The sequence below is a fragment of the Suncus etruscus genome, chromosome 20 (genome assembly GCF_024139225.1).
Source record: "Suncus etruscus isolate mSunEtr1 chromosome 20, mSunEtr1.pri.cur, whole genome shotgun sequence".
NCBI lineage: Eukaryota > Metazoa > Chordata > Mammalia > Eulipotyphla > Soricidae > Suncus > Suncus etruscus.
This window is the reverse complement of record NC_064867.1, coordinates 16,800,152-16,827,939: the sequence shown is the minus strand read 5'-3', so window position 1 is coordinate 16,827,939 and position 27,788 is coordinate 16,800,152. Positions and strand designations below refer to the sequence as shown.

The 27,788-nt window shown below is 36.6% G+C and overlaps 1 protein-coding gene across 1 annotated transcript in view; it reads right to left on the bottom strand.

The window, feature by feature from the left end:
* THRB (thyroid hormone receptor beta) overlaps window positions 1–27,788 on the bottom strand; it is a 395,989-nt gene that overhangs the window by 42,954 nt on the left and 325,247 nt on the right. Inside the window, exon 5 of the mRNA XM_049766061.1 lies at window positions 3,955–4,055. Coding sequence (XP_049622018.1) covers window positions 3,955–4,055 — 101 coding nt within the window. The remainder of the gene's footprint in view (window positions 1–3,954; window positions 4,056–27,788) is intronic.

The following is a 27,788-nucleotide window of genomic DNA, read 5'->3' as shown; positions in this document are numbered from 1 at the left end:
CTGATAAGAAGACACAGGTCGTGAACAGGGAGAAGAAGAGTTGGTGGTACTCTACATTTGAGGTAGAATTTCCTTAGACCTGTGATACCAAAGTCTGGGGCACTAGTGATGCAATCTCTGTAGCTGAAAGACTGGGAAAGTAATTCCTGTACTGGAAGTCATAACCTTTTCTTCCTCATACTTTCATACTGATTCATATTTTGGGAGGCAGAAGACACACCGAAAAGTCAGGAGAAAATAAGATGCAGTATACTATTGGTTTTTCAAAGAAGGATACTTTGGATTTTCAGAGAAGATGAATAGAATCATTTGTACTTTGCTTTTAAAAATAAAATAAATGAGCTGTGGTTCATAGGACCATTTTTCTTTCTGTGCCTTGCATCTGATGACTTTCCTTGGGCATGGTTTGGACCAAAGAATTTGGGAAATGCTAATTTTCCTGAACTATCATAAAAGCATAAATGGAAACATGATGAGGAATTGTTTTATTTGAGTAAATGTAAAGGTGTTAGAATTCTTAATTAAAAATGATAAAAATTGGGCCCGGAGAGATAGCACAGTGGTGTTTGCCTTGCAAGCAGCCGATCCAGGACCTAAGGTGGTTGGTTCGAATCCTGGTGTCCCATATGGTCCCCCGTGCCTGCCAGGAGCTATTTCTGAGCAGACAGCCAGGAGTGACCTCTGAGCACCGCCAGGTGTGGCCCCCCTCCAAAAAAAACAGAACAAAACAAAACAAAAAAACCAAAAAAATGATAAAAATTAATATTAGGAATTAAACTTGACTTGAAAATATTTAACTTAGCCAATTATAAAAACATTTCTTTGTGTATGTGAGAAGCTAGGAATACCATTCAATTAAGGAACTCATGCATGATGTGTGTGGTTCTAGGTTTAATTCTTGCATAACAAACAAAAAAAGTAGTAAACAGAAATAAAAAATATTAGCAATCACTAAAAAGATTTGGAAGCAAGTTGATAAAATAGATGCCTAGCAACCAAATAAAGACATGCATTTCATTGATGTGTTGCTTGCTTTTTTGGTGGGTGGGGGGCACACCCAGTGTTGTTCAGGGGTTACTCCTTGCTATGCGCTCAGAAATCGCTCCTGGCTTGGGGGACCATATGTGACACTGGGGGATTGAACTGAGGTCCATCCGAGGCTAGTGCATTCAAGGCAGATGCCTTTACATCTTGCACAACCGCTTTGGCCCCATGACTTGCTTATCAACTATGTTTCTCTGCATTTTGAAAAGAACTAGATTAATATTTTGGTGGTTAAACCATGTTTTAAGTTGCTAAGTCATCCTTTTGATACTTGAATATTTGGGTAGTTGTACCTTACGTTAGAAATGACTGATTCTGGGATAACATTCTTTCTACAAGTGATGGATAAAATCTGGCACATGACAGCAGGGAAATATCTTCAGAAAATTTCCATTGCCTTAGAGCAAAATGGGAAAAAAGATTCTCTCATACATGTTACTAGTTTTGGGTAGAAATATCAAAACAAAACAAAAATAAAACAAACGGGAATAGCAAATTTTTTCATCTTTGGTCACTCTTAAGGATTATTTTTGACCAGAAAAAAATAATGCAAAAAATATGCACATGGCCGACCAGGGGTTCAGTACTTGAAGCCCCATATGATTCTCCTTGCCTTGCCCTCTTCCCTGCACTCTGTCCCATCCGTGCCAGGAATAATTCCTAAACACAGAGCCAGGAATAAGCTCTGAGTACCATCAGGTGTGACAACAAACCAAATTAAAAGAAAACTATATTTTATGTAGAAGATTCTTATGTTCTTTTACAAGATGCTTTGTCCTTAAATTGAAAGATCCATCTAAATAATCTTAGTAATTATTTTCTGATTTTATGATGGAGGCATCTTAAAAACAGGGCTCTGATTTGAGTTAAAGACATAGAGACTATGGAATCTAGCTTTTAATGACATGACTTCTTTTAAGCAAACTTCAGTTGCATCAAGTTCCAAATATCCTGTGATCTTGGGAAAAGAAGCTAATGGATTTTTTGATTATACCAAAGACCCATCGAAGCAGGGACCTGGGTTAATAGGCTTGCTTCCCTTTGTGTTTAAGCGGATGGCTAATAAGCATTAAGTTCTCTGTAAGGCACGCTGAATCTTGAGAGTCACTTTGGGAAGTTGAATATTAAATAGAATTTTCACTAGTGTCTCTGAGAATTCAGAATTTACATTAGAAATGAATTGGAAAGAATCCCAGTATTACATAATTAGGGAAGTAGCCTTATGAGTTGGTGCTAATTTAGCAAAAAGGTCAGTATAAATTATTGAGATACTGGCATGAGAAAATGTATCTAAAGTAAAACAGTTTTATTACTTTCAAATCAAGCCAATAATATGTGCTTTCAAGTGACAGTCTGCAAGTCCTTCAATTAATAAATAGCCAGGACTTGTAATAAGTTCCATTAAATGTCTCCAAACATTATTTTCGTAGATGTAATGGCAACCTTTAGCCCAATCTTGGTTAAAAGGTTACAAATTCCAGATCAAAGAAGTCTAGATGAATGAGAACACTTATACCACATTCCAAAAACAGTCTTTCAGATAGAAGGCCTTTAAAATGACCTCTTTCCAGTGATTCTATCATCTGAACACTTTCAGTAGACTTCTGCTAAGTATTTCCTCTTCTCAAGCACAAAAATAATACATCTTCTACTAGGGGAAATAATGCATCTCAGTTTGAAACATGAGCTAATGGTAATTTGAGGGTTTAGGGTAAAGGGTTAAAGGAAAAGGGGTAGAGAAAGACAGAAGAGAAAAGGAGATGAAGTGGGTAAAAGAGAAAGAAGGGATAGATTGCTTTATAAATTGTAGTTTAATTTTTGTTTTCAGAATTTATACTTTGCAATAATTTCATTTTAATATAAAAGATAAAACACATAACAATAAGAATGTGTAAGATCTTACCCTAATGTACTTCCTACGTCTTAAAATAGATGCTAAATGCCGAATATAGCTCTGGGTTAACTATTTTTTAATTCTTTATTTTCTAAGTTTGTCTTTTGGACCCAAAATTATTTGCTAGAATAACTCAGAGTTTAAGAATACTGTAAATAATCTAATTTAGGTTCACTATTGATTCCCTGGTATGCTCTGTCAAATGTCTCCTGAAGATGGGTCTGTAGAGCCTAATATTAAGTGAAGAATGATCAAAATCCACTTAGTAAATGTTACAAAAAGTCAATTTGGGGTATTTTCAGAACATAATTGTGTCTAAGCCGTTTCAAAGATAGTCCCTAATGGTTCTCTTAATAGTAAGTATTTTCACTCAGAATAACAGTGACAAACAACAGTGACAGAGCACATTTTGTTTTTCTCCAACATTGGAGATAAAATAGGTGGAGAAATGTTTTTATTGGGGAAGGTAATATATTGCAAAATACCTATGCATTTAATTTTCAGCAATAATTTCATTAATTTCTTTTTATTTTGTTAAAACTAGATACTGTCTTTAAAAACCAGTTATCATACTGTTATAAAATCAATTATTGTTTTGTTTGGTGTTTTGGGGCAACACTTAGCTGTGCTCAAGACTTAATTTATAATCATGGCTCTGTACTGTGGGATCATTTCTGGAGGGTTTTAGGGAACATATGGGTTACTTGGGATTGGAGCTGGTACACTTTACCACTGTACTATTATTGACTAGACACCAAAACTATTATTTTTTTAAATTTTAAAACAAAATTGAGTTCTTAAAGTCATAAAAAATAAAGGACATCCAGATACCTGGATGATCACAGACTAAAGATGTAGAAATTTGATTCTAAATGGAAGTTAATGTTGCAACATCCCAGGATGTGTAACCTCCTGAATACAGGGGCAGAGCTGGGCACCCAACTCAAATGGTCCAGGGGAATTCTGGGTGTGAAGAAGGGGCTGAACATCCAGCTCTCTGACTCCCGGGCAGTTACCTTGCAGCCTTCACAGGTGATGCAGCGGTAGTGATACCCGGTGGCCTTGTCACCACACACTACACATAGCTCGTCCTTGTCTAAGTAACTGGGGATGTACCCTGTGAAGAAGGAAAACAGGAACATGAGAATACAACATCATGTTAAAGTTAAAGATATACCACAGCTCAGAGAAGGAGGTGAGGAGAGGAAGTAGGTGAGGGAGGGAAAATTGAGTGGTTTAATTCTTTTTTGGGGTCTTGTTTGGGCCATATAAGATGTTTTTAGGAATTACTCCTGGTTTTGTATTCCTGGTTTCAGAGGTCACCCGTGGCAGTGCTGGGGGCATATGCAGTACTGGAGATTGATAGGGAGTTGCAAGGTGTGCACGCAGGGGTGGTGGTGGTGGTGGTGTCTTAACCCTGTACTATCTCTCTAATCTTGATACATTTCTTTTAGTTGTTGTTTTATTTGGGGGGGCACAGCCGGTGGTGCTCAGGGGTCACTCCTGGCTATTCACTCAGAAGTCTCTTCTGGCTTGGTGGACCATATGGGACTGAAAGGCAAGAGCAAAGACAGGTCCATCCTGGGTCAGCTGCATACAAGGCAAACGCCCTACAGCTGTGCTATCACTCTGTCCCTTCTTCAGACATTTCTTTTTGTATTTAATTTTTCATTAATCATGGGTTTAAACTATGATTTTTAAAATATAAATTTGAGTACAATTCTTGCTTTAGGGTTTATATTTTGTGATAATTTAGACTTTTTCTGGCATGCAGGACTGTACTTGGTGGGTGAAGGGGAGGTGCCTACAGGTCAGAGAGGATAGAATCCAGGGCCTGTCACAGGCAAGGCAGGGGCTCTACCATTTAAGCCACACCCCGGCCAATCATTTTGTTTTAAAGATGAGAGGCAAGTAAAACATTTAACAAGATGGTCAGGTCTTTGTCTGGCTCATGCTCTAATACCTACTTCATATTTTCTTGTACAGAGGCCACTCCTGGCAGAATGTGAAAAATGAGACCTGCTGTGCTTGGGCTACCTGAGGGACTATCAAGGCTACAAACAATGGTTCTAAAACCACCAGGGCTTCACCCACTTCAAGGGCAGTTGTGGTGTTTTTCCTACTCCTTCTCCAGTAATTTATCTTACTCACAGAGATTTTATAGTACCATAGAAATAGAAGTGACCACTCTTGCTGTCTGGGTGGGAGAAGACTGATGAAGCAAAAGAGTCCTGTAGAGAGGTGAGGATGCTCAGATTCTAAGACCAAACTGCTGCTAAGATATATTTTGTAATTTGTTCACAGGAAGCTTGATTCAATTTGAAATCAAGGCACTGAGCAATCAAGTTCAGAATGTGGCTGGGAAGATCCCAGATGGTCAAAGAGCAGCCCTCTGAGATGGAACTTTCCCCCCAACCCCAGGGGCACAGTAGAAAAAAACAGATGGAAAGGAACTCCGCATTTCCAGATTTTGAATTCTTTAGTTATAAATTATGCTGGCATTTTTTTTAAAAATAGACAGTTAACTTGAAGTAAAATAGGCAAGCAGCATTTAAAAATTGGTATTAGAGTGGCTGGGGATGTGATTTAATGGTAAAGCACATATCCTACATGCATGAGCTAGCTGGTTTCAATCCCTGACAACACACAAAAACAAATACATAATATTTGGCTAATATTTTGATACACAACACAACATGATTTTTGAACTCTTAAATACTTTCACTTAATAGAATAATGCTAAAAAAATCCCAAACAAGAGGCAGTCTACTTCCTTACCTGTCTTTGCTCTTGCCTTTCATTTGTGTATAATGTCTTTCCCAATCAACTGATTTTAAATGGTAAATTCAGTTTCATAAATCTTAAATTTACCAAGAAGCTTGGAGCTTTAGATAGGAAAAATATCATAACAAACCAAAAAATTTGACTGTAGAGCAGAGAAAGTTTGATGAAATAAAATATTTTTTTCTGATCATAGCTGTTATGAAGTTCTTCAGTTTAGTAAACTTAATGGTTTTAATAAGGATTAGCCCATCTGAAATCACAGATGAGTGATTTGTGAATTTTACCACATTTCACTGATCTTTTATTAATCTGACCATCAAAGGCTTGTTATTTTAAAAATCTATAAAGAAAACAGATTCAATTTTTAGAAACTACTTTGTTCAGATTTTATTTTAGAGAAGTTTTCCTTCTTGGGGTTTATAGATAATTGACTTGAAAGTGAGGTTTGGTAACTGCAGGATTACCTTTTTTAAATATCATATTTTTTCTTAGTTTACTTTTGCATCAGGCAAACTATGATTCATCTTTTGAGTTTACTTCAAGGATTTCAAACTTCTCATAGACATTTATAAAAGAGAATTCTGAAGTGTCAGAGTGATAGCACAGCAGGAAGGCATTTTCACGTGGCCAACCTAGGTTCTATCCTTAGCATCTCCTGAGCCTGCCAGGAGTGATTTCTGAGCTCAGAGACAGGAAGTAACCGCTGACCACTGTTAGGTGAAGCCCCAAATCCAAAAACCAAAAGCCAAACAAAAAATTTTTCTGAGAGGGATCTTAGCAGAAAAAGGGGAAATGTATTATTTATGTGCCCAATTATCTATTTGTGAATTTAGAAAGCATTTTATTTAGCATCTACTATAATTTTTATACTATACTTAATGCTAAGACTATCTAAATATACATGTTTTTTTTCAGAGGAATGTGTGTAAACAACTGAGTTTTATATTTCCAATGTTCACCATTCTTCAATGAGAAGGAAAATAAATGAAAACGAAGAAAGATCATGAAAGAATGCTCAACACTTTGGCAAGGAGATGTGAACCCAAATTACAAAGGGATACATTTTAAATCCTCTAGAAAAAAATGACAAAGTATAGTAAATAAAATGCAGAATTATAGATAATAATAAATGCTAATGAGAATGTGAAAATGGTAAGTCTTATAAATTGTTTAAATATTTGGTAACAAAGCAAAATATACATTGGAAAAGCAATTTAATAGTTCCTCAAATGATTAAATACCAAGTTATATAGGATTTCAGTAACTCCAGTATTAGAGTCCAAGAGAGATGAAAACACATATCCAGGTGAAAAATTGCATGTACATATCCAAAGCAGCACTATTCACAATATCCAAAAGGTGGAAAATAACCTAAATGCCCACCAAATGAATAAGTAACATGTGGTATATCCTTATAATATTGTTCAACAATAGAAAGGGATGAAGTATTAGTAAATCCTATACCATGGCTAAATTTTAAATGCACTATACCCAAATTAAAGAAGTCAGAGAAAGTGCATAAGTCCATGAGTATGTGATGTCTAGATTAGGAAAATTAATAGAGACTGAAAGAGATTCTAACTGCTTTCTTGGACTCTGGTGACAGAGAGAAAGAATAAATGAAAACGAGGGCAATATTGTCCCCACCATCAGGGAGAGGAAAATCTCCATATTCATAACAGGTTAGTTTAAATGTTAGTCATCAAGAAGAATGGAGATTTAAATGGTGAATTTTATATAATTTGCTTAACATTCACCTTTGAGCTACATGGACACTTTATATTTCAAGGTTGCTGTTTAGGTTTTTTTATTGACATGATCACAGACCCCAAATTTCAGATTGTGCTTTCTATGGCAGTTGGCTCAAATTTAATAAGAAATATCATTAAAAACCAGCAGGAAAATGTATCAGGCATTGACTTATTCAAAACACAGTCTTCCATGATCCTTGGCTAAGAGAAGGATGCAATTTGGTCATGCCTGCACAATTTGGCCATGCCTGCCATGGAAAAAATTTAAGGAATTCTCCTCTCTTTTCAGAAGGGTCAGATCCTGGTGTGGCTCACTGAATGAGGGGACTCATGGAGCATCCACTTCCCTGACAGAGGTTGTGGCATGTTCACCCAGTCATGAGCAGGTGTATATGTTCAGGTAATCCTTCAATTATAGTCTTACAAAATTATTATTAACTACCATCTTAAAATTTCTTAATATGTAAAAATATTTTTGTTGTTAACCTATGTGCAGCCATAGTAAAGGTTAATATTACAAACTCAGCTCAGTGTATGAACTAGAACAAGGTAAAAAATAACAGACCCCCAGTCTCAAAACCTGACCTTGCAAGTGCATTCCATATCTAGATGGAAGACCACAAAGTGTGGAAAGGACTCAGATAGATAGCATAAGAAAGCATAAACTGAAAACTATCCCTTGGGTCTGTAAAGATAAGATTTTCTTTTTACTAAACACAGTTTAACCTATAATCTTGTCTGGGGTTGTATGAGGACAAATAGTTTTAAATAGGTCAATATGACTCTGTGAAAACCCCTAGATTCCCTTTAAAATGAGGAATGAAGAAAGGCAAATGGCCAAAAGGCACATGAAAAGATGCTCAACATCACTAATCGTCAGGGAGATGCAAATCAAAAATACTATGAAGTACCACCTCACGCCACTGAGATTGGCACACATCATAAAAAAGGAAAACAAGCAGTGCTGGTGGGGATGTGGAGAGAAAGGAACTCTTTTTCACTGCTGGTGGGAATGCCATCTAGCACAACCTTTATGGAAAGCGATATGGAGATTCCTTCACAAACTGAAAATTGAGCTTCCATACGATCCAGTTATACCACTCCTAGGAATATACCCAAGGAACACAAAAATACAATACAAAAATCCCTTCCTTACACCTATATTTATTGTAGCGCTATTTACAATAGCCAGACTCTGGAAACAACCAAGATGCCCTTCAACAGATGAGTGGCTAAAGAAACTGTGGTGCATATACAGAATGGAATACTATGCAGCCATCAGGAGAGATGAAGTCATGAAATTTTCCTATACATGGATGTACATGGAATCTATTATGCTGAGTAAAGTAAGTCAGAGGGAGAGAGAAAGATGCAGAATGGTTTCACTTATCTATGGGCTTTAAGGAAAATGAAGGACATTTTTAACAGTATCTCAGAGACAAGAGAGAGGAGGGCTGGTAGGTGTAGCTCATGATATGAAGCTCATCACATAGAGTGATGAGTGCAGTTGGAGAGATGACTACACTGAAAACTATCATAACAATGTGAATGAATGAGGGAAGTAGAAAGCCTGTCTCCAGTACAGGTGTGTGGGTGGGGTGGGGAGGAGGGAGATCTGGGAAATTGGTGGTGGGAATGTTGCACTGGTGAAGGGGGGTGTTCTTTACATGACTGTAATCACACAACTATAATCATGTTTGTAATCACGGTGTTTAAATAAAGATAATAAAAAAATAAAATGAGGTATGAGCTATTGTCTGGGTCATTGCCTAAAGAGGAGCAACCCCAGCATGCTGGAATATAAACAGACTCAGATCTAAACTCACTCCTGAGTATGGTCTCTGTTCCCATTGCCTACTTCTGCACCCACCTTCCTTAACAGGACCCCGCGATTCCCTAGTCACCTGCTCAGACAGCCTGGGACACAGGTCCTACCCTATTTCTCATCACAACCTCCTTACTTTTTGTTTGTTTTGGTAACAAATCTCTGAAGATTTTTTACTTTTCCACTTCTCAGCACTTAATGTAGATGGTAAAAAATATTTTATCTTTAAGGCTCTTGTAGACCCTGGAATCCAGTGATAGTTTTCCTATTATATTCTCTATATACTTTACTCCTTTTCCATGTTTATAAAAAAAGTTTTGTGTTGACAAGTATATCTGACTAAGGAAATGTACAAATAAGACTATGGAAGAACTGGATCTGAATGAATCGATAATCAGTTGAAAACATACATGAGATGCAATCTAAAAGCTCTATTGTACATTTGATAATTACAAGTTGTCCTGTCTGATTGTTAATATGGTGATAGACAATTATGTCCCAGAAAACAAGATGCATGCTGATATGTGGTAGTTCAGGTATGATAGATTTTTCTAGCTTATTTATTAAGGAATTATTTTTGAATAATAGACTGCTGCCACTGAATGAAGTATTATGCTTGTCTGTTCAACAAAGGATTTGGGACTTTTTAAAAACTCAATATCTGATTAGTCTTATGCCACATATATGATAAATTGACATGGTAAAATATTCCTAAAACTAAAAAACTCTTTAGTTAAAAACTTTATTCACATTACATAAAATTCAATGACATATTTTCTGAATTGTGAAATCATCACCACAACCAATTTTAGAATATTTTCACTAAAATTAACTTGCAATCAACAACTAATGGGGGAGGCTTGGATGTAGGAACATTGGACTATCGCTGCCATAGAATAGAAAGTGGGTCATGGGCACTTTAGTGATAGAGTGTACTTTGTTAATTAATATCAAAAACCTGAACACTTTTGTAAGCTTATTACCTAAATTATAATTAAAAAAGAACATTTCAGAGGCCAAGTGATAGTATAGCAAGAAGAGTGCTTGCCCTGCTTACGGGCAATATTGGTTCAATCCCTGGTACCCCATATAGTCCCCTGAGCTTGTCAGGAGTAATTACTGAGTTCAGAGCCAAATGTAAGCCTTGAGTACCATTGAGTATGGCTCCTAAAATAAAACAAAAATAAGAGAACATTTTATCATTCCTCAAATATATTCTGTCTATTTAGAATTAGGTGTAGGGAACTACACCTCTATCTCCTTTTCCTTAAAAACCACTAAAATACTTATTTAGACTGATTTGCCTAGTCTGGACATTTTTTTCTAAATGGAATTATACAAGAATGGTTTTTGTGAGTCAGTTTTCATTTAGTTGTGTGTCAATGGCTTGTCATTGTTGTTTCCAATTAATATTTTTTAATTATCAGAGGGACTATATATAATATATATGTGTATATATATGGGTGGTTATAAATGTTAAACAGCTTAACAATAACATACAACCCTCGGACCAACTATGGGCAATTATAAATGATGTAATAGACAGTAAGTTTGGCATCTTGGCTTACATTAGATTCAAAAGTTTTTCATGAATACACACACACACACACATATAAAATCACAAGTTTCATGACTTAAAAATTTCATAGTGAACTTAAGGGCATTTTTGAGTTTAGGGAATCAACTGATATGGGTCTATTGTCACTTCAATAGACCCATAGCCCTTACAGAGTATCATTACTGATCTCGTATTTGATACCCTTAAATATGATGAGCCATTTTCCTGTTAGTCTTTTAAAAAGAATCCTCTTAATTCATATCACTGCTCATCTCTTTTCTGACCCTTGATCATAAACTTGAAAAAAAATTAACATGAAGATATTCTTTACCACCCTCTGAAAATTCCAGCCATCTGTCTAGGCTCCCATCTCTACATCTCCATATTTCTGACTTCATATGAAAAAAATTGGAGAATTGGCAACACTAAATCCCAATGGTCACACAATTTGTCAGCTGAACTGAGAAAAAGGTCCTACTTCTTAAGAACAAGATAAGCTGCTGTTTTTTTTTTCAGGGCCTGGTCTATGTCAATCTCTACGCCACTGAATTTCAAGGCTATTTATTTATTTATTCTCTGCCATTTATCTTGGCTCTTGCAAGATGTGTTTTCTTGGAATTTATTTTTGTCAAAGACAAAAGTGGTTCGAAAAAAATAAGTGAATAAAATTTTTTATGAACGAGAAAATATTCTTTTTTTTCTTTTATTCTTTCTCTTCCTCTCTCTTGAAAGAGAAAATATTCTCATATTCATAGAAACAATGTGGGTATTTGTTAATAAATCTGAATGAGGCAATGATTTCTGAACATTATGAAACAAACATATCTTCTCTCATTATCAGCTCTTTTGATAATTACAGGCAACAAAGCTTTAGATACCTGGTTCTAATGAGAAAATTTCCTGTTTTTAATGAGGGTTGAATTAAGAAACAGGAAGATGAAGTGTATTTGAAGAGTAAGGAAGTGGGAAGATTGGAAAGGGCTATCTTCAGCACTAGTTCACTCTGATTCTGTTATGAGATAACTTGATGGCTTTGTGATTACATAGAAGCACTAATATATTTTGTATACTATATTTGAGAAAACAGATGCTTTATCTTTGAAGATTCACCATGAAAGAGATTCAAGGTTATAGCTCTAAATGAGTGTTAACAGCTTTTTAGCCTGGTGTCTTATGAAGGTAAAGGAGATGTATTTGTCACCACACTCTTTGTTTATATACTCTTTATAACAGAGGACTTTCTTCCCCATAGTCATTGTAGGTGTGGTCTTCACAGAGCATGAAATAATGTTATTTTCATGTGCTACAATCTAGATAGAGTTGACATAAGCAAGCCTAACTGATGTCTACATTGCAGAAGTGATCTATGATAAATATATTTGTCATGTTGCATGTACATATGGCCTTTATGTTCAAGTGTTCTCTATTTTTTGATAAATCAAAGTATAAAGATATAAACCTTTTCATCTGAAAACTGGGTAGGGATTTTTCACATTATAAAAAATATCCTTTACATGGATTCTAGAAACAACTAACACTTTACTCACATACCACTCCCTCTCAGTTTCAATTGGGTGGAGCTGATATTAAAAATGCTTAATAAAAAGTAGTTGAAATGTTCTTGAAATATTAAGATTTACAAAAACAAGGTGATTTTTTTGCCCTCACTCCCACCTTGGGAACATTTGGAATGTATGAATTTTTTTGGCTTCCATAGCACAGAAGAGATGTGTACTATTGGCATATAGTACAAAGAGGCCAGGAATGTTACTGAACAATCCATAAAGACATGGATGAGCCTTAAAATGATCTGAACCACATATGTCAATAGTGCTAAAGTTGAGAAACCAGAGACTTATACATACAATATAGAACTTTATTCTTTTGGAGCCAGAGTAGCAGATAGTATAGCAGTATAGTATAACAGGTATGATACTTGACTTTCACAGTGCCAACCAACCAGGTTCAACCCTTAGCATCCCATATGATTCTCCAATCACTGCAAGAAATAATTCCTGAATGCAGAGCTAGGATTGTTCCTGAGCATCTCCAGGTATTACCCCAAAACAAAAAGCAAAATATTATCCTTCAAATAAAAGGGATTTTCAAAGATAATTTAGTGCTATTATATAAGCAAGCTATATCTACCTTTGAAGCCAAGGTCAATGAGAGAATACAGTTCTTTTTAAGTAGAAGGGTCTGGCAGTCTTTGAATACAATAGTGAGCCCATGTTGGTGATTGGAAGCAATGCAGGCTGAGAATGGCAGGTACATGTAGGGTGTGCAGAGGGTGGTAGCTAGAAAAAAGCATCATGGGTTCAGGGATGAAGTGTGTGTGGGAGAGTGAGACAGATTGAAAAAAACCATGAAGATGGCTGGAACAGAAGGAATGGGCATACTAGAAAGCAAAAAAAAATTAGAGTTCATTTTTTTCTTTGTGACTCACACCTAGGAAGTATTCCTATCGGTGTGCTCAGAGTCACTCCAGGCAGGATCATAACGTTTTGGGGATCGATGCTTAGTAGAAAATTCTTGTAGAAAAGTCTCGATTGGGTTATGAGCTCAGGTTATAATCAGGTTACAGAGATTTTTTTATCTTGTTGTTTTTATCCCCATATGCACCAAGAGTATCATGTGGCATTGTTCCATTTTGCATAGGCACACTAAAATGGGGAAATCTTACATATAGAAAGTTCTTATCTGGGCCCGGAGAGATAGCACAGCGGCATTTGCCCTGCAAGCAGCCGATCCAGGACCAAAGGTGGTTGGTTCGAATCCCGGTGTCCCATATGGTCCCCCGTGCCTGCCAGGAGCTATTTCTGAGCAGACAGCCAGGAGTAACCCCTGAGCAACGCTGGGTGTGGCCCAAAAAACCAAAAAAAAAAAAAAAAAGAAAGTTCTTATCTAATAGGGTAGGAACTATAAATTTTATAGAGCAGGGCTGCTTTCCATTGAGCATTTGTCATGGAGATTTGACTTAGGCCTCAATGGATCGGACATCAATTGTCCAATCCTGAACCTTAGATCCTGGTATAGGAACCAGCACAGACTACAGCACCAGCACCAGGATTCAAACTCTTCCTGGGGGAAGTTTGAATGCTGCCCTTGCACCAACTGCTCCAGGGTAGGCCCATAAGACACTCTGATAATGAGGAAAAAGCAACAGTTTGATCTAATGGCAGGTTGCCCTACCTCACCACCTAATGGTGAGATGAAATCTGCTCTGCCTTAGGATCTGTATAAGAACCAATATCTCTATTTACAAAAGACTGTCTACAACAACCACGACTAAGCAGAACTTTTCTTGGGACCACAAAGTCTTTATCCTAGTCTTCATCCTAAAACCTGTACCAAAACTAAGATCTCTAACTACAGAAGACTGAGTCTGTCAACCGTGACTAAGTAGAATTTGTTCTGGGACCATAAAGAGAGACTTTGGGGTTGGACAACCAACATGCTCAGATCCTGTAACTGTTTTTTTATTGACAGTATGCTTTATGGGTAGAGACACCATGTATCTCTTAGGCCAAAGGAATTTTCTAATTTCTCCAACATTTGATGTGCCTATGAAAAATAAATAAATAAATTAATAAATAAATAAATAATTATAATATAATAAAATAAATAATAATTAATAAATAATCAGTATCATGAGCATTGAGTAGAAATAAAAAATAACCAGTTTTAAACACCCATCTCAAAGCTAATAACAATATAATGAAGAGACCTAAACCACAACAAGCTGTACACAAAGGGACCTGTAACACTAGCAGTCCAGGGGGCTAAGGGTGAAGGTATGGGATACATACTGGGAACAGTGGCAGAGGGAGGTCATCACTGGTGGTGGGAATTGTCCTAATTCACTCTCACTATGTACCGTTGTACCTTATATATAACTGTGAAAGACTTGTAATTTACATTGGTCTCAATAACAATTAAAAAATTAAATAAAATAAAGTATTGTGTATCTAGGATTTGGGCCTTTCCCTTGAAAAGCATGTGTTCCATTCCTGTAGCCTATGTCCAGACTGGAAAAAGGAAGTCGGTAGTGCTTAAAAGAGTAGATGGCTTAGAACTTGATCTCACAAACCATGGAAAAACATCTGAAAAGATGAGAAGGAGCCAGGTGGTGAGTTCAGAGACAGGTTGAAGTAGCTGGGAAGTAGAAACCTTCAAAGAAGGAGGCACTAATTGAGAGAGATGAGGACCAGACAGACCACTTAATGGGGATGTTTGCAGGTATGGGAAGGGGATGAAGTACAAGGTATACTTTTAGGAAAACTGAGGAATTCTCTTATTGTGACTAGTTCAAAAGGGAATTGAAATGAAGGTGGTACCAAGGACAGAGCACAAAAACCAAGCAGGCATGAAGATTTAGAAAAGGAAAACTTCAGCTAGACACACATCAAAAAAAAAAAAAAAAAAAGATAGGATTAGGAAAGTTGAACCAGAGTGAAGATGGAATGCAAAACAAATGAAACTCTGGGTGAATGAACTTAGTGCTGGGAGGTGAGAAAAGAGGTTTTGATTTAGAAAAGTATTCATAGAAAGGAATGTGTGTAAGGTGGTAGAAATTCCCTGTGTCTGGAATACATGACATTCACATTTTCTACCCACAATACCCTGATTGCCTAGCATTCATTTTCATCTTGAGATATGGCAGCGGAAGCTTGTGGATGAAGTCAGGACATCAAATTGTATATCTGAAGGACATGTCTTTGAAAGAATGTTTTTTCAGGAAAGAATAGGAGTCAGTTTATGTTTTTTTTCTTCCTATCTTGGACTTAGCTTGTAAATTTTTTTCTCACTTTGCATCCAATTCTGGGTGCTATGAGACAGATCATTTAACCTTTTGACTAGTAAACACAGTCTGTGCTTTTAAAAATGGGTTTTAGAGTGTGTTGTTTCTTAGTAGCACATGGGTGGCAGTGCCCAATTTGAATCCTAATATTACATCGGCATCCTGGCAATTATGTAAGTGCTGAAGAAAACTCTGCAATTGCATTAACCTCTTAAGTAATGCCTTTAAAAGACACACTGTCTGTAATGCTTGTTCATTGGTTAAATTGATTATATAAATGTTTAAATTAAATCGTTCAACCTAGCGAAGAATGGGGGTGGGAGGAGGGAGGAAAAGGAAGACTTTGGGGGAGAGATACACAGAGGAACTAATGAGTAGATATAAAAAATAATGTAAAGGCAAAGAAGGAAAATCTGAGACCAAGAATGTGACATAGTATGTGTTTTCTCATGTTCAAATTCATGGTTGGAAGTGGTAGTGCAATGGGACTCATAAATCTTCCCTCTTTTGGGTGGGTATGGTGATGGGGTTTCTTTCTTGCCTACCTCTCACTAGACTGAATGCTATTCTAGGGCCTAAGGGAATCTGTTTGTCATGCAACGTTTTTTTCTGCTAAAACTTTGGGACCTCCCCATGCTCAGTTTTACTATATTCTAATTTAACTTTAAAAGAGGCCAAGGAAATTCTAATTAGAGATTGTATTTATTTGGGGCTTAATTATTCTTTTTAATCTCATCCTTTTGATGTGGGTCACTTCAAAGATCCCCCACCTGACCATTTAATATCCATTTCTAATAGACTACACAATTAATCACATCAGGTTCACAGGGCTGCAGAATGAGACAAGACAGCTTCCTCAAGACAGAGGGGCTATGGAAGCAGCTTCAGGAAGCACAGTTCTCTGTGATATCTCTGTGTTAGATATTTACTTTCCTTTCTTTTTTTTTTTTGTAATGGTTTTTATTTATTTTTTTTTCAAACAGAAAAAGCCATTTAATCACACATATACATTCATAGGACTTTAAACAAAATGTAATATAAAATATAAAAAAAAACCAAAACCCCACAACAAAAAAAAATTACATTTACTTGTAAACTGCTTAACAGCTGGTGGGTTGGCTGACAGGGCTGCCCAAGAAAAGCAAAAGCAGATATAATGAGGTACATTTTCAATGAATAACCACCACAGATCATGTGAACTGCTCTAGCAGCCCAGTCACCTGTTCCCCAATCTCGCCTCCTTAGAAACAAACCAGGGCAGTCCTCCCATGAATTGAGGGCTCTAGCTATATCGATAAGCACCTCAAAGAACAGACAAAACAAACAAACCAAAAAAACAACAACTAAAACAAACAAACAAAAATCACGCCATGGTCTTGAATCTTGAATTAAGAAACATGGTATAGCACATAACGAAAGAGAAGAAAGGAAGAAAGAAAAAAAAATAAATATAATTGGGGACAACACTTTCAATAATCGCACCCAAACAGAAAAATCGACCAAAATAGATAAATAAATCAAAAATAATAATAACAATAATAAATAAAGGTAATATATATATATTTATATAAAAAATAACCAAGATTTTGTGCTTTTTGTATTTGTTTTTTCCCTCCTGCCCTGGCACAGTAAATGTTGGGGTCATTCGAAAAGGAATTCACTTGGCCTAAGAGATATGGGGTTTCTCTGTCCTTGGAGCATACTGTCATGGGATCAACTCTAGACTTTGCTCATGATCAGGATCCTTTACTTTCCCGATGGTGTTTTTTTTTTTTGGTGTGTGGAAGACTTCTGCTCTATGTTTAGAGGTCTCAGTATCTGCACAGATCCTGAGGTGGGACTTATGATGAAGTCAGTCTTTGTGGTTCTAGAGGTTCTGTTACCTCAGTATCATTTTAATCCATCTTCTGTGGTTGGTGATCTTGGTCTTTGCACTGAACCTAGGGTGGCACCTAGGATAGCGTCTTTCTTTGTGCTTCCAAAAGCCCCATTCCGTTACAATTATCTCTGCCGGACCTTTTGGGACTGGGGATCATGATTATTGTGCAGGTCATAGTTCAAGCCCTAAACTAGGGCTTTTTTATTGGTCCCAAGATGTATACAGTCTGGTCGTGGTTCTTGCAGCCAGTCATCTGCCAATCCCGATCTTGGTTTTTGGACTAACCAAAGGGTGCCAAGACTTCTGGTTTTGTCTTGTCGTTAGTTGGTAAGGTAGGCTAATCTGCTCTAAGGTCAAGATGTTCGCATTTTCCTCGTTGTCAGGATAACATGTTAGAGCTGGGCCTTGTTGTTAGTCCCGCCGTATCAAGGCTGTCCCGGATAAAGTTTGTTTCCTGCAGCTGTTGTGAAGAGCTGTGCCGTTTCTATGTCGGGGATCAAGGGTTCAAGGCTGAATGAATGGTATCTAATCACCTGAGGTCTAAGTTGATTCCACATGACATATTTTCAAGGCAGGAGATATCCCCATATTGTAAACAACTATGAGTTCCTATCTCTAGTAGATAGAAGCTCTTTTTTTTTATATATGTAAGATTTCCCCTTTACTTAGTGTGCCTTTGCAGGGGGAAGTGGTGCTACATTATAATGTCTGTATATTTGTGGGTGGATTGATGGAATAACCGAAACAGGTCACATACCCAAAAACGAGGGGGAAAAAAAAAAGGGAATTAAAAAAGTATGTGCTCACCAATATATATGTAGGACAATCATTTAAAAAAGATAAATAAATAAATTAAAAACAAAACAAAACAAAAACAAAAAACAAAACAAAACAAAACACAACAAAAAATAAATAAAAATAAAATAAGTTAGCGAAGTTTTTAAGGAACCAAAGTGGTGCAGAGGACTACCTTACACTTGGGGGAGAGCAGGTAAGAGGTGGTGTATTACAGGTTTTATGCCTATGTTGGAAGTACAGTTTTTCCCATTGTCTTTTGGGTTTTTCTTGTGGTGTGTGGGTTCCAAGGCATCTTCCTAACACATCCCCTGACCTTCTTCAGATTATTAAAATTTGTGGCAGGGAGGTCTTGGAAGAGTTCTTGCATTGGGGATACTTTTGGACCTAGGCCCAGTTTCAAGGAACAGTCGCGTTAGGGAGAGTTAGTAGGGAGGGCCTCGCAGCATGAGTCCACAGGGGAGTTGACTGTCTTTTCTTTCAGGAGACGAGGTGTGGGTTTATTTGGGTGTCCCCTCGCCTGGGTGCAGGGTACTGGTTCGTTGAGTAGGAGGTCGATCTTGATGCCTAATAGAATAAGGACTGAGGGTGAAAAATTTTAATATGGTGGAAGATCTGGATGGGATTGAGGGGTAAAGGGATAGTTGGATTTCCGGAGGGGAGAAAGGGGAAGGTAAATGGAACAAAGAAAGCCTATTCAACAAATGGTGTTGGTACAACTGGAAACTCACATGTACGAAAGTGAAAATCGACCCATATCTCACTCCTTATACAAAAGTCAACTCAAAATGGATCAAAGACCTGGAAATCAGACCTGAATCTATAAAGTTTATCGAGAATAAAATAGGCAGAACACTCGAAGACCTTTATATCAAAAGGGTCTTTGAGAATGGAGCACCAATGGCAAGAACGTTAGCATCAAATATAAACAAACTACATCAAGCTAAAAAGCTTCTGCATGGCAAAAGAAACCCTACTTAATGCAAAAAGACAGCTAACAGAATGGGAAAAAATCTTTTCACTTGATATATCAGATAAAGGGCTGATATCTAGAACATACAAAGCGCTCAGAAAGCTGAGCCCCTCAAAACCAAATAGAGCCATAAAAAATGGGGAGATGAAATGAATAGACACTTCTCTGAGGAAGACAGAAGGATGGCCAACAAACACATGAAAACATGCTCACCTTCACTCATCATCAGGGAGATCCAAATCAAGACAACAATGAGATACCACCTCACACCAGTGAGGTTGGCTCACATCAAAAATAATGGAAACAACCTTTGTTGGCGAGGATGCGGTATGAAAGGAACTCTCATCCACTGCTGGTGGGAATGCCCCCTAGTCCAACATCTATGGAGAAAAGTCTGGAGAGTGCTCAAAGAACTCAGAATTGAGCTGCCATTTGACCCAGCAATTGCTCTCCTAGGCATATACCCCCAAGATGGAAGGACATTCATTCCAAAATACGTATGCACCCCACTATTTATTGCAGCAATCAGTATAATAGCCAAATCTTGGAACCAACCTCGATGTCCAACAACAGATGAATGGATTATTAAGATGTGGTATATATATACAATGGAATATTACATGGCAGTTAGAAATGATACAATCACAGACTTTGCAGCAACGTGGATGGACCTAGATCATGTTATGTTAAACGAAGTAAGTCAGAAGACAAAAGAAAAATACAGAATGGTAGCACTATTCTGAAACACCTAGAACACATATTTTATACACAACTAATACTTAACAATCAAATAACAGGGTTTAACATGGTAGAAACTCCGAACACTGTAATAGTCAACATATACGTGGGAGCAGTGTCCAAAATACATGAAAAAGGAATAATGCAAAATTTTGATTACACAATATACCATAAAGAAAACAATAACAACAGAAACGGCAGCATAGAGAGAACAGGTAGGTAATCAGACTTCTACAACAAAGGCCCACAATAATCCCTTGGAGTTGGTATACAGGAACACAAGTATAGAACACCAAGGGAAATCACGGACTGCAATGGCAACATACCATAACACTACCTTTTAATGCCTTTATCTTACTATATTTTAAATAACCTCTTAGCTTTTCTGTCCACAGGCGCCCTTGGATACAATGGGCGGACAAACTAAGGTGGCAATTCGGGATACCACACGGGATACCATACCTTGCATGCACTACGAGATGGCCACGAGAAAACTCTTTAACATACACTTTATCTCTAGGTAATACCTCCATTTAGGAATTGAAGCACGTGATCATTCAGATCATCGAAGCAGTACCTGAGACGTACAGACTTAAACCACAGGCTCGAACACTTTTAATCAAACCAGCATTCCCTTGCTATTCTCTCCTCTCTTCTTACTACTTTTCTTTTTTTTTTCTCTATTCTGCTTATTACTTTTTTCCCTTTCTCTTCCCCTTTTCTCTCTAAGGTATTTTCTCTTTTCTCGTCCTTCATACCCTTCCCATATACTTTCCTTTCTTAAACACGAAAATTGTGATGGTTGAACAAGGACCCAGGCAAAACCAATACATAATTGATTCTAACTCGAAACCAGGAAATTTTTGTTTTCTTGGACCCCACAACCAATTCTGAGGCAAAACACTAATCACTTTTTATTTATGAAAGTCTTATGGCATGGAAAATGTTATGCAAAGCATCCTGAGAAAGATTTCCCAACACAAGTTCTCCAGGGAAGAATTCTTAAATGAATTTAGAGGCTGCCTGGCAGGGCTTTCCACTGATCAGCCAGGTTCAAGCTGTTTGGGAACTTTGTAATGTAATTGAAATTTCTGATAAAAAATAACTGGACCAAAATTCAAAACACAAAAAGAAATAAATAAAAAAGGACCAGCTTTCGGCCATGCTGGAATCAGGGCCACGAAGAAGAGCTGGTATTTGTCAAAGCCAGGGTCTCATTTCTGGACCAATCTCTCTTGCCTTCTGAGCCTGGTTCTGAGGAGAAGCACTATCAGAATGGTCTGTAATGACTGATTTCACATAGCAAGTAATGATTAGGTAACAGCACACAAAAAATCAAAAGCTCATATCTCAGCAATGGCTAATTTTTGTACCTCTCTTTGCAAACTAAAAATCTTGTCTTCTCATGTTCCACGTGATACATAAGGCAGATATAATCTGCATTTCATTCCTCCAATATGAAAATCATATTTGTCAGCAGATATAGTTACATATTTTATTATTTTAAAAATTTTATTGAGACGAATGTGAATTGCAAGTCTTTCACAGTTATATTTAAGTTTGTACCCCCCATTTTTGACATTTCATTTAAAATGTTACTCAGGGATCTGAGTTCTGACTCCTTAGTTTATGCTCTCAGTGCTTCAGGTGCTTGGTAATTGTTTTCCCCCCCTGGCCATCAATGTGAAAACATAAAGAGCAAAAAGTGATTTCAAAATCGACAACTAACGTAATAAGCACTCTTAATATTGGATGGTGTAACTTCCCTTTCTTTCAGTATTTGCATATACAACACTGTTTTTCGTTTTGTTTTGTTTTTGGGCCGCATGACATTCAGGAGTTATTCCTGACTATGTGCTCAGAAATCGCTCCTGGCTTGGAGGATCATATAGGATGCTGGGGGATCAAACCATGTTCCGACCTAGGTTAGTGCGTGCAAGGCAGACACCCTACTGCTTGCGCCGCCACTCTGGCCCCCATAAACAAAACTTTCTTTAAAAGAAAAACTAAACCCAAATTATAATCATTCCCTGCAAGCTAGAATTTTTATCAAAAGACTCAATAAATCAGCTTTTTAAGATATGAAGTTTAGATAACTACATTATTAAAGCGTTTACTCAGAATGGTAGTATCAAAGCAATGAAGCAACTAGGAATTTCATGAAAATAGATAAGCAAACTAGAGTAATGAAGTCCTCCCAGTTAATATGTATCTGTAGTCTTAGATTTTACTTAAGGAGATGATACTGATGTCTTCCAACAACAATAAAAATCAAAATGGGTCAATATGGATAAATGTGCGGGGTACAACCTTTTGTACTAAGAGACAATTAATAGCTGGGGTTAGTTTTACTGGGATTTACTTAAAGTCTAGTAACAGTAAACAGTGGCACATTTTAGAATACTTGCCAGTTTTGATTTATTGGGTTTGGCAGGTGGCTGTGGCCTTTCAATGGCATATGGTTTTAAAAAAATTACATCCATATATGCATACAGTGTGTCTTTCCTCTTAGTTCTTGTGTCAAATTAATTAGTAAAGAATCCTTGGTTTAACATGTCATAAGCATAGTCTCCAGCACTCATTGAAGAAAATATAGTGAATAGACAAAAGAGTTAAAAGAACTTGTAAAGTTTTGCAGGAAATTCTTAAAAATATCAGGTTTTTGGAGAAAGCAAATATACAGATAGACAGCAATATTTTATGCATGCATCTGTAATCCTATAACATAATGAAAAGCATATTCAGGCATGTCCATTGAGGTAATGTCAACTCCTTTACAAAGAAAAATTTTCTTTAAAAAGACTAGTAAATGAAATAACCAGAGCATACAATTTCAACGTATCTATTAAAATACTACCACTAGGGGACTTGCACAGTGTGCCTTTAGTAACAAGTGAGAAATTCTTATGCTCTCTAGCAAGATATTAAACTCAATGAAAACGCACATGAATAACTGAATGATTTATTCTGTAATCCCTACCATATCTCATATTTGGAAATTACAGAATATATGGGAAAAATAAAACAGATTCTAGTTTGGGGAGCTTTTAATTTTAGAATTTAATTGTTTTCAAAATAGTGTATTTTAAATTACAGAATCACTTTAGTAAAAACAATAATTTTTATAGACTCTATAGGAAATAAACCATATCACATTTAAGGTAATTTTCCAGAGAGATTAATTCAATCTTGAAGATTGAAGGTATTTATTATTGAAAAGTCATAAAAATCTATAGATCCATTTGATTTCCTATGCATTTCCCTGTAGATTAGGCAGATAAGACAAGATTCTGGCACAAATGTACTATAATTCAAGCTATTTTCAAAAACATTTCTCTAATGTTACAATCAAGTATCCTGACTACAATCTTGTACTTTTACCTTTTGTATTTTACATTTTGGTAATAAGAAAAATGATAGGAAATGAAGCAGCATTATAAATGTGCAATATCTTAAAATAACTATTTATTTTAATATTGGCTATTTTAATGCATAATTCAGTCACTTTCATATAACATTGATTTGACTTACTCTAGAAATGTTATCTTTCAGAGACACTAGGACAAGTGAACCTTTGAGTTTGACATTCTTGTAGTTTGGCAGGATTACAAGTAGATTGCTTAGAATTAATGTAAGTACATAAAAATGAATATTTTACAAATCCTATCCACATAATATCCACATTACAGCACTGTCCCCCCAAAATCATTAAAATATTTTCCAGTTAGCAAAACTAAACTCTTAATACTAAGTGCCAAGAAAAAGTCAAAGGAGTAAATGAGTTTTTAAAGTGACTCTGAATAAACAGAAAGGTCTCATTTCATATGCCACACTCTCTCCATGAAAAGAAGTGTTTTTCACGTTTTCTTTAGGAATGGACAATACTGTATACATACACTAATATGAGCATATTTTACTATAAAATATGACAGGCTCTGTATGTACACATTTGTATATACCTACACACATAGCTCTATACACACAACCTAAAACCAACTCACTTCACCTTTCATACATGAAGGAAGGAAAAAGTGCTCGGAAATCTTTATTGTTCACGGACCCCTTTTAATCACCTAGCAACCTCTCCACTGCTGTTTTTTAATTTCAAACATTTAGCAATCAAAGTAAAAGGTCTGATGAAGCTGAAGCAAACTAACTTTAAAATGCAACAGAAACAAGCACAGAAACTTTTTAATCATCTAAGTAAAAGGATCCCTACCTTTTTTCTGAGAGTACGATGGCGACTGCACTTGAGAAAAAGTAGATTTTTCCTCAGGGAAATATTCAGGTTGGCGGTATTGATTCAGGGCCATTTCCAAGTCAGAGTCCCTGCTTTTCAGCATGTTTCCAGGGTAACTACAGGTATAAGGCTGATTCACTGCCCAGGCCTGTTCCATATATATGTTGTTACTGGGCACAGTCTGAGCGCTGCAACCACTGAAATCCGGACTATCTTCAAAATACGTGTAAAAATCAGTGGCCTGCATGTAGCAATTGCTGCCAGCAGCTGGGTGCACTTCATATAGTTCTTGCATACAATAGTTCATTTTGTTACCCTGGCTCAGTTTCTACTATACATATACATATACTATATGCATGCATTCATCAGCTCCATATGCCCCACAGAGCTAGGCATATATGCCGAGAAGCGTACGTCCATACACATGCAACAAAACAGAAAGATGAATAAACATCGTCAACACACCAACCCAGCCTGCTTTACTTTGAGACAGCACTTGATGTGCTCAAATCCTATTTAGGGTGAGGTGTCTTTTGAGCTATTCTGCCATTCAAACCTATTGGGAAGCAGATTTATGACTATCAAAGGTCTTAAGCCGTAAATGCAGCTAATTCTTGGGGGTGATGGCAAGCAGGTAGGGATGACCTCCACCCAGCCTGAGAAATGGCAGCTAGAATTCCTGTTCCAAATGGTCTGAAGCTGGGAAGATTCATTTTATATACTGTTTTAAACACCTTTTAAACATGATTAAAAAGTGATTACTTTTTGTGATCTCATGTTGGTTGACAACTGAAGCATAAACAATATAAAGACATCTTAGAGAATATCCTAGGACACACATAAAATCCTAAAATCAATAACCTGGCTTATTAGTATAAGCCAGAGAAAATCCAGTAGTAACGAGCTATAAGATTGACACCATAACTTTAATCTACTTTTACAATTGCTAGTGGTTAAATCTGGTGTTGAGTGCCAGATTGGCTTTTAGTAGCAGCATCCAATCATCTTCCAAATGACACACAAGTCTTATTTTATTTCTCTTGTGTTTTAAGTTTTGAAACATGCCAAGGAAAGTCACATTTTGAATATCATTGCCCCCTGTACCTGAGTTCTTTCTGTACCAATAATATTTTTGTTTTGTTTTGTTTTTGGGTCACACCCATCAGCACTCAGGGGTTACTCCTGGCTCTGTGCTCAGAAATCGCTCTTGGTAGGCATGGGGGACCATAAGGAATGCTGGAATTCGAACCACCGTGTGTCCTGGATCGACTGTGTGCAAGACAAACACCCTATCACTATGCTATTTCTCCGGCCCCTGTACCAATAATTTTTGTTAAACATCATTAGTATTGATCTACACTAAGCTTCAAGTATAAACTAACTTGCTCAATTCGGCCTTTAGGTCCTATTTGGAAGTGTATATTAGACAGACTGTGTTAAAAACAGTACTCTAAAATGAAAGACACTCCTTTGTGAGAACACTTTTCTACCTCTGTTCAATTTTCAGTGTGGTAGGTTAAGTGTACACCCGTCATTTCACCCAGACATGGCTATATACTGCTGTGCACCTGGAACTTCTGCGTTGTTACAGACCAATATAAAGGTTTTCAGAGATGATAATACAGGTTTTTCCTGTGGGTGATGGCAGTAAATGTCTCTTCATATATGTCTGGGTTCTACGTCATGATTCAGAAAGGGTGAGACCTGCTTTTCTTTAAGCTGGGATTTCTCTTTTTCCTTTTGCAGACTCGTTTGCAGACTGGGTCTCAGTTAGTGATGTTACACTGGGCTCCTGATGCAGATATTTCCTGTTTATGGGACCACATAAATGTAATAGTAACAGAGTCAACAGGGAGGCCTCTGCTTTGGACACAAAGTTCTAGTTTATTATAGCATGGAACTCTGGGAAGGGTAACAGGACAGGAGAGGGGGAGGGTATTAGAGACATTCAACCAACAGCTCTAAGGTGTCTGTCAAGGAACACTGGAAGGTGATGGGAATAGATGTGACTTAAAATTTTTTTTTCCCCAACTACTATGCTGCTGAATAGTATCTGTGTTTCATGTACTGTTATAAAAATATTTAAGAGCTGATGATTTTATAGATGAGACAAAAATGAGAAAAAAAACTCAGACAGGACTCATGGATCATTAGTAATATAAGTCCCTAAAAAACTATTACTGAACTATAAAACAAGTTTAGAAATTTTCTCCCACTTGTTTCACTGGGAAAATGAACAATAGCATTTTAGGAAGCACAAAAAATTCCACAGAAATAAAGAACCCAGCTATCATTTTGATCATGTTTTCAATTGCTGATTATTTTTGAAACAACTAAATATATTCAAAAGTGTTTTAAAGTACATATTGCACACAAAATTACAATTAACATTTTCTCCCTATTGAAAATGTCAAAACATTTCTTTGGAAGCAATGACTATTTTATGAAAATCTCAGGAAAAAAGGATCCAAGCCTTACGTTTTTTGTCTCATCTTATTTATTTATCTCAAATTTCCTAAAATTAATCTTAAAAATTAACCTTGTGATAAAGCAATTTTCATTCCCGGTGCACTCTTGTGTCCTAAGATCTCTTTTTTTTCTGGGTAGGGGGTGCTACAAGTCAAACCTATCCAGTTTTGAGATTTTTTCCAATGTATTTTCTGGCTTTCATTCTACTTCATCGATGACATAAATCCAAGCAATTTCTTGCTCTCATAAGTAACCAAAGTCCTCTAAAGACAGACTCTCAATTTTTGTTCTAAAACACTATTAAAATACTCAGAAATCTCTAAATGTGCTTAAAGAAATGTAATATTTCTGCCCACACTAAATATACAGGGTGCAGTGATAAAGGAAAAGCTTCCCCCTCCCCGGAAAACTTTTATTATTTTCCTAAACATTTGGAAGAACCCCCTGAGAACCAAAAGCATTTTTTAATTGAAATAAAATAAAAGCAATCCTGAAATTCCTCAAAGATCAGTGTAGAGAAAAATATTTCAAAACATATTTAAGAGCTAACAGTATAAAACTTGCTGAAATATAATCTAGCTTTTCCATGTGGAGATATCTTTCACTTGTAGCAAATGCACGAGACCCTCATTACTGTTAGCTGAAAATATAATTCAACACTCACATTGAATGTGACCCTCACATTGAATATGGACCCTCACACCCAGATAGAAGCAATCACAGTGCTGTCACTGGTGATGGATCCAGTGTGCTTCTTTGTAAAGTCAATAAAGCAATTTAAACATATTATGTGACACAAATGAGGGGAGCTTCAGTAAGATTGTTTTCTTATTTCCCTCGCTGACTGCTCTAATTTAGTTACTTAAAGAGAAATGTAAGAGTTATTTGACCCACAGTACATCAAACTGCCTGAAGTAAACTCAGGAGGACTTTACTAATTCTCATTAGGACTGTTTCAGTCAATAAGAATTTATTTTATAAATCTACCTTGGCCTATGGCTGGAAGGGAAAATAGCTAAAAGGAGAAGACTAAGAAC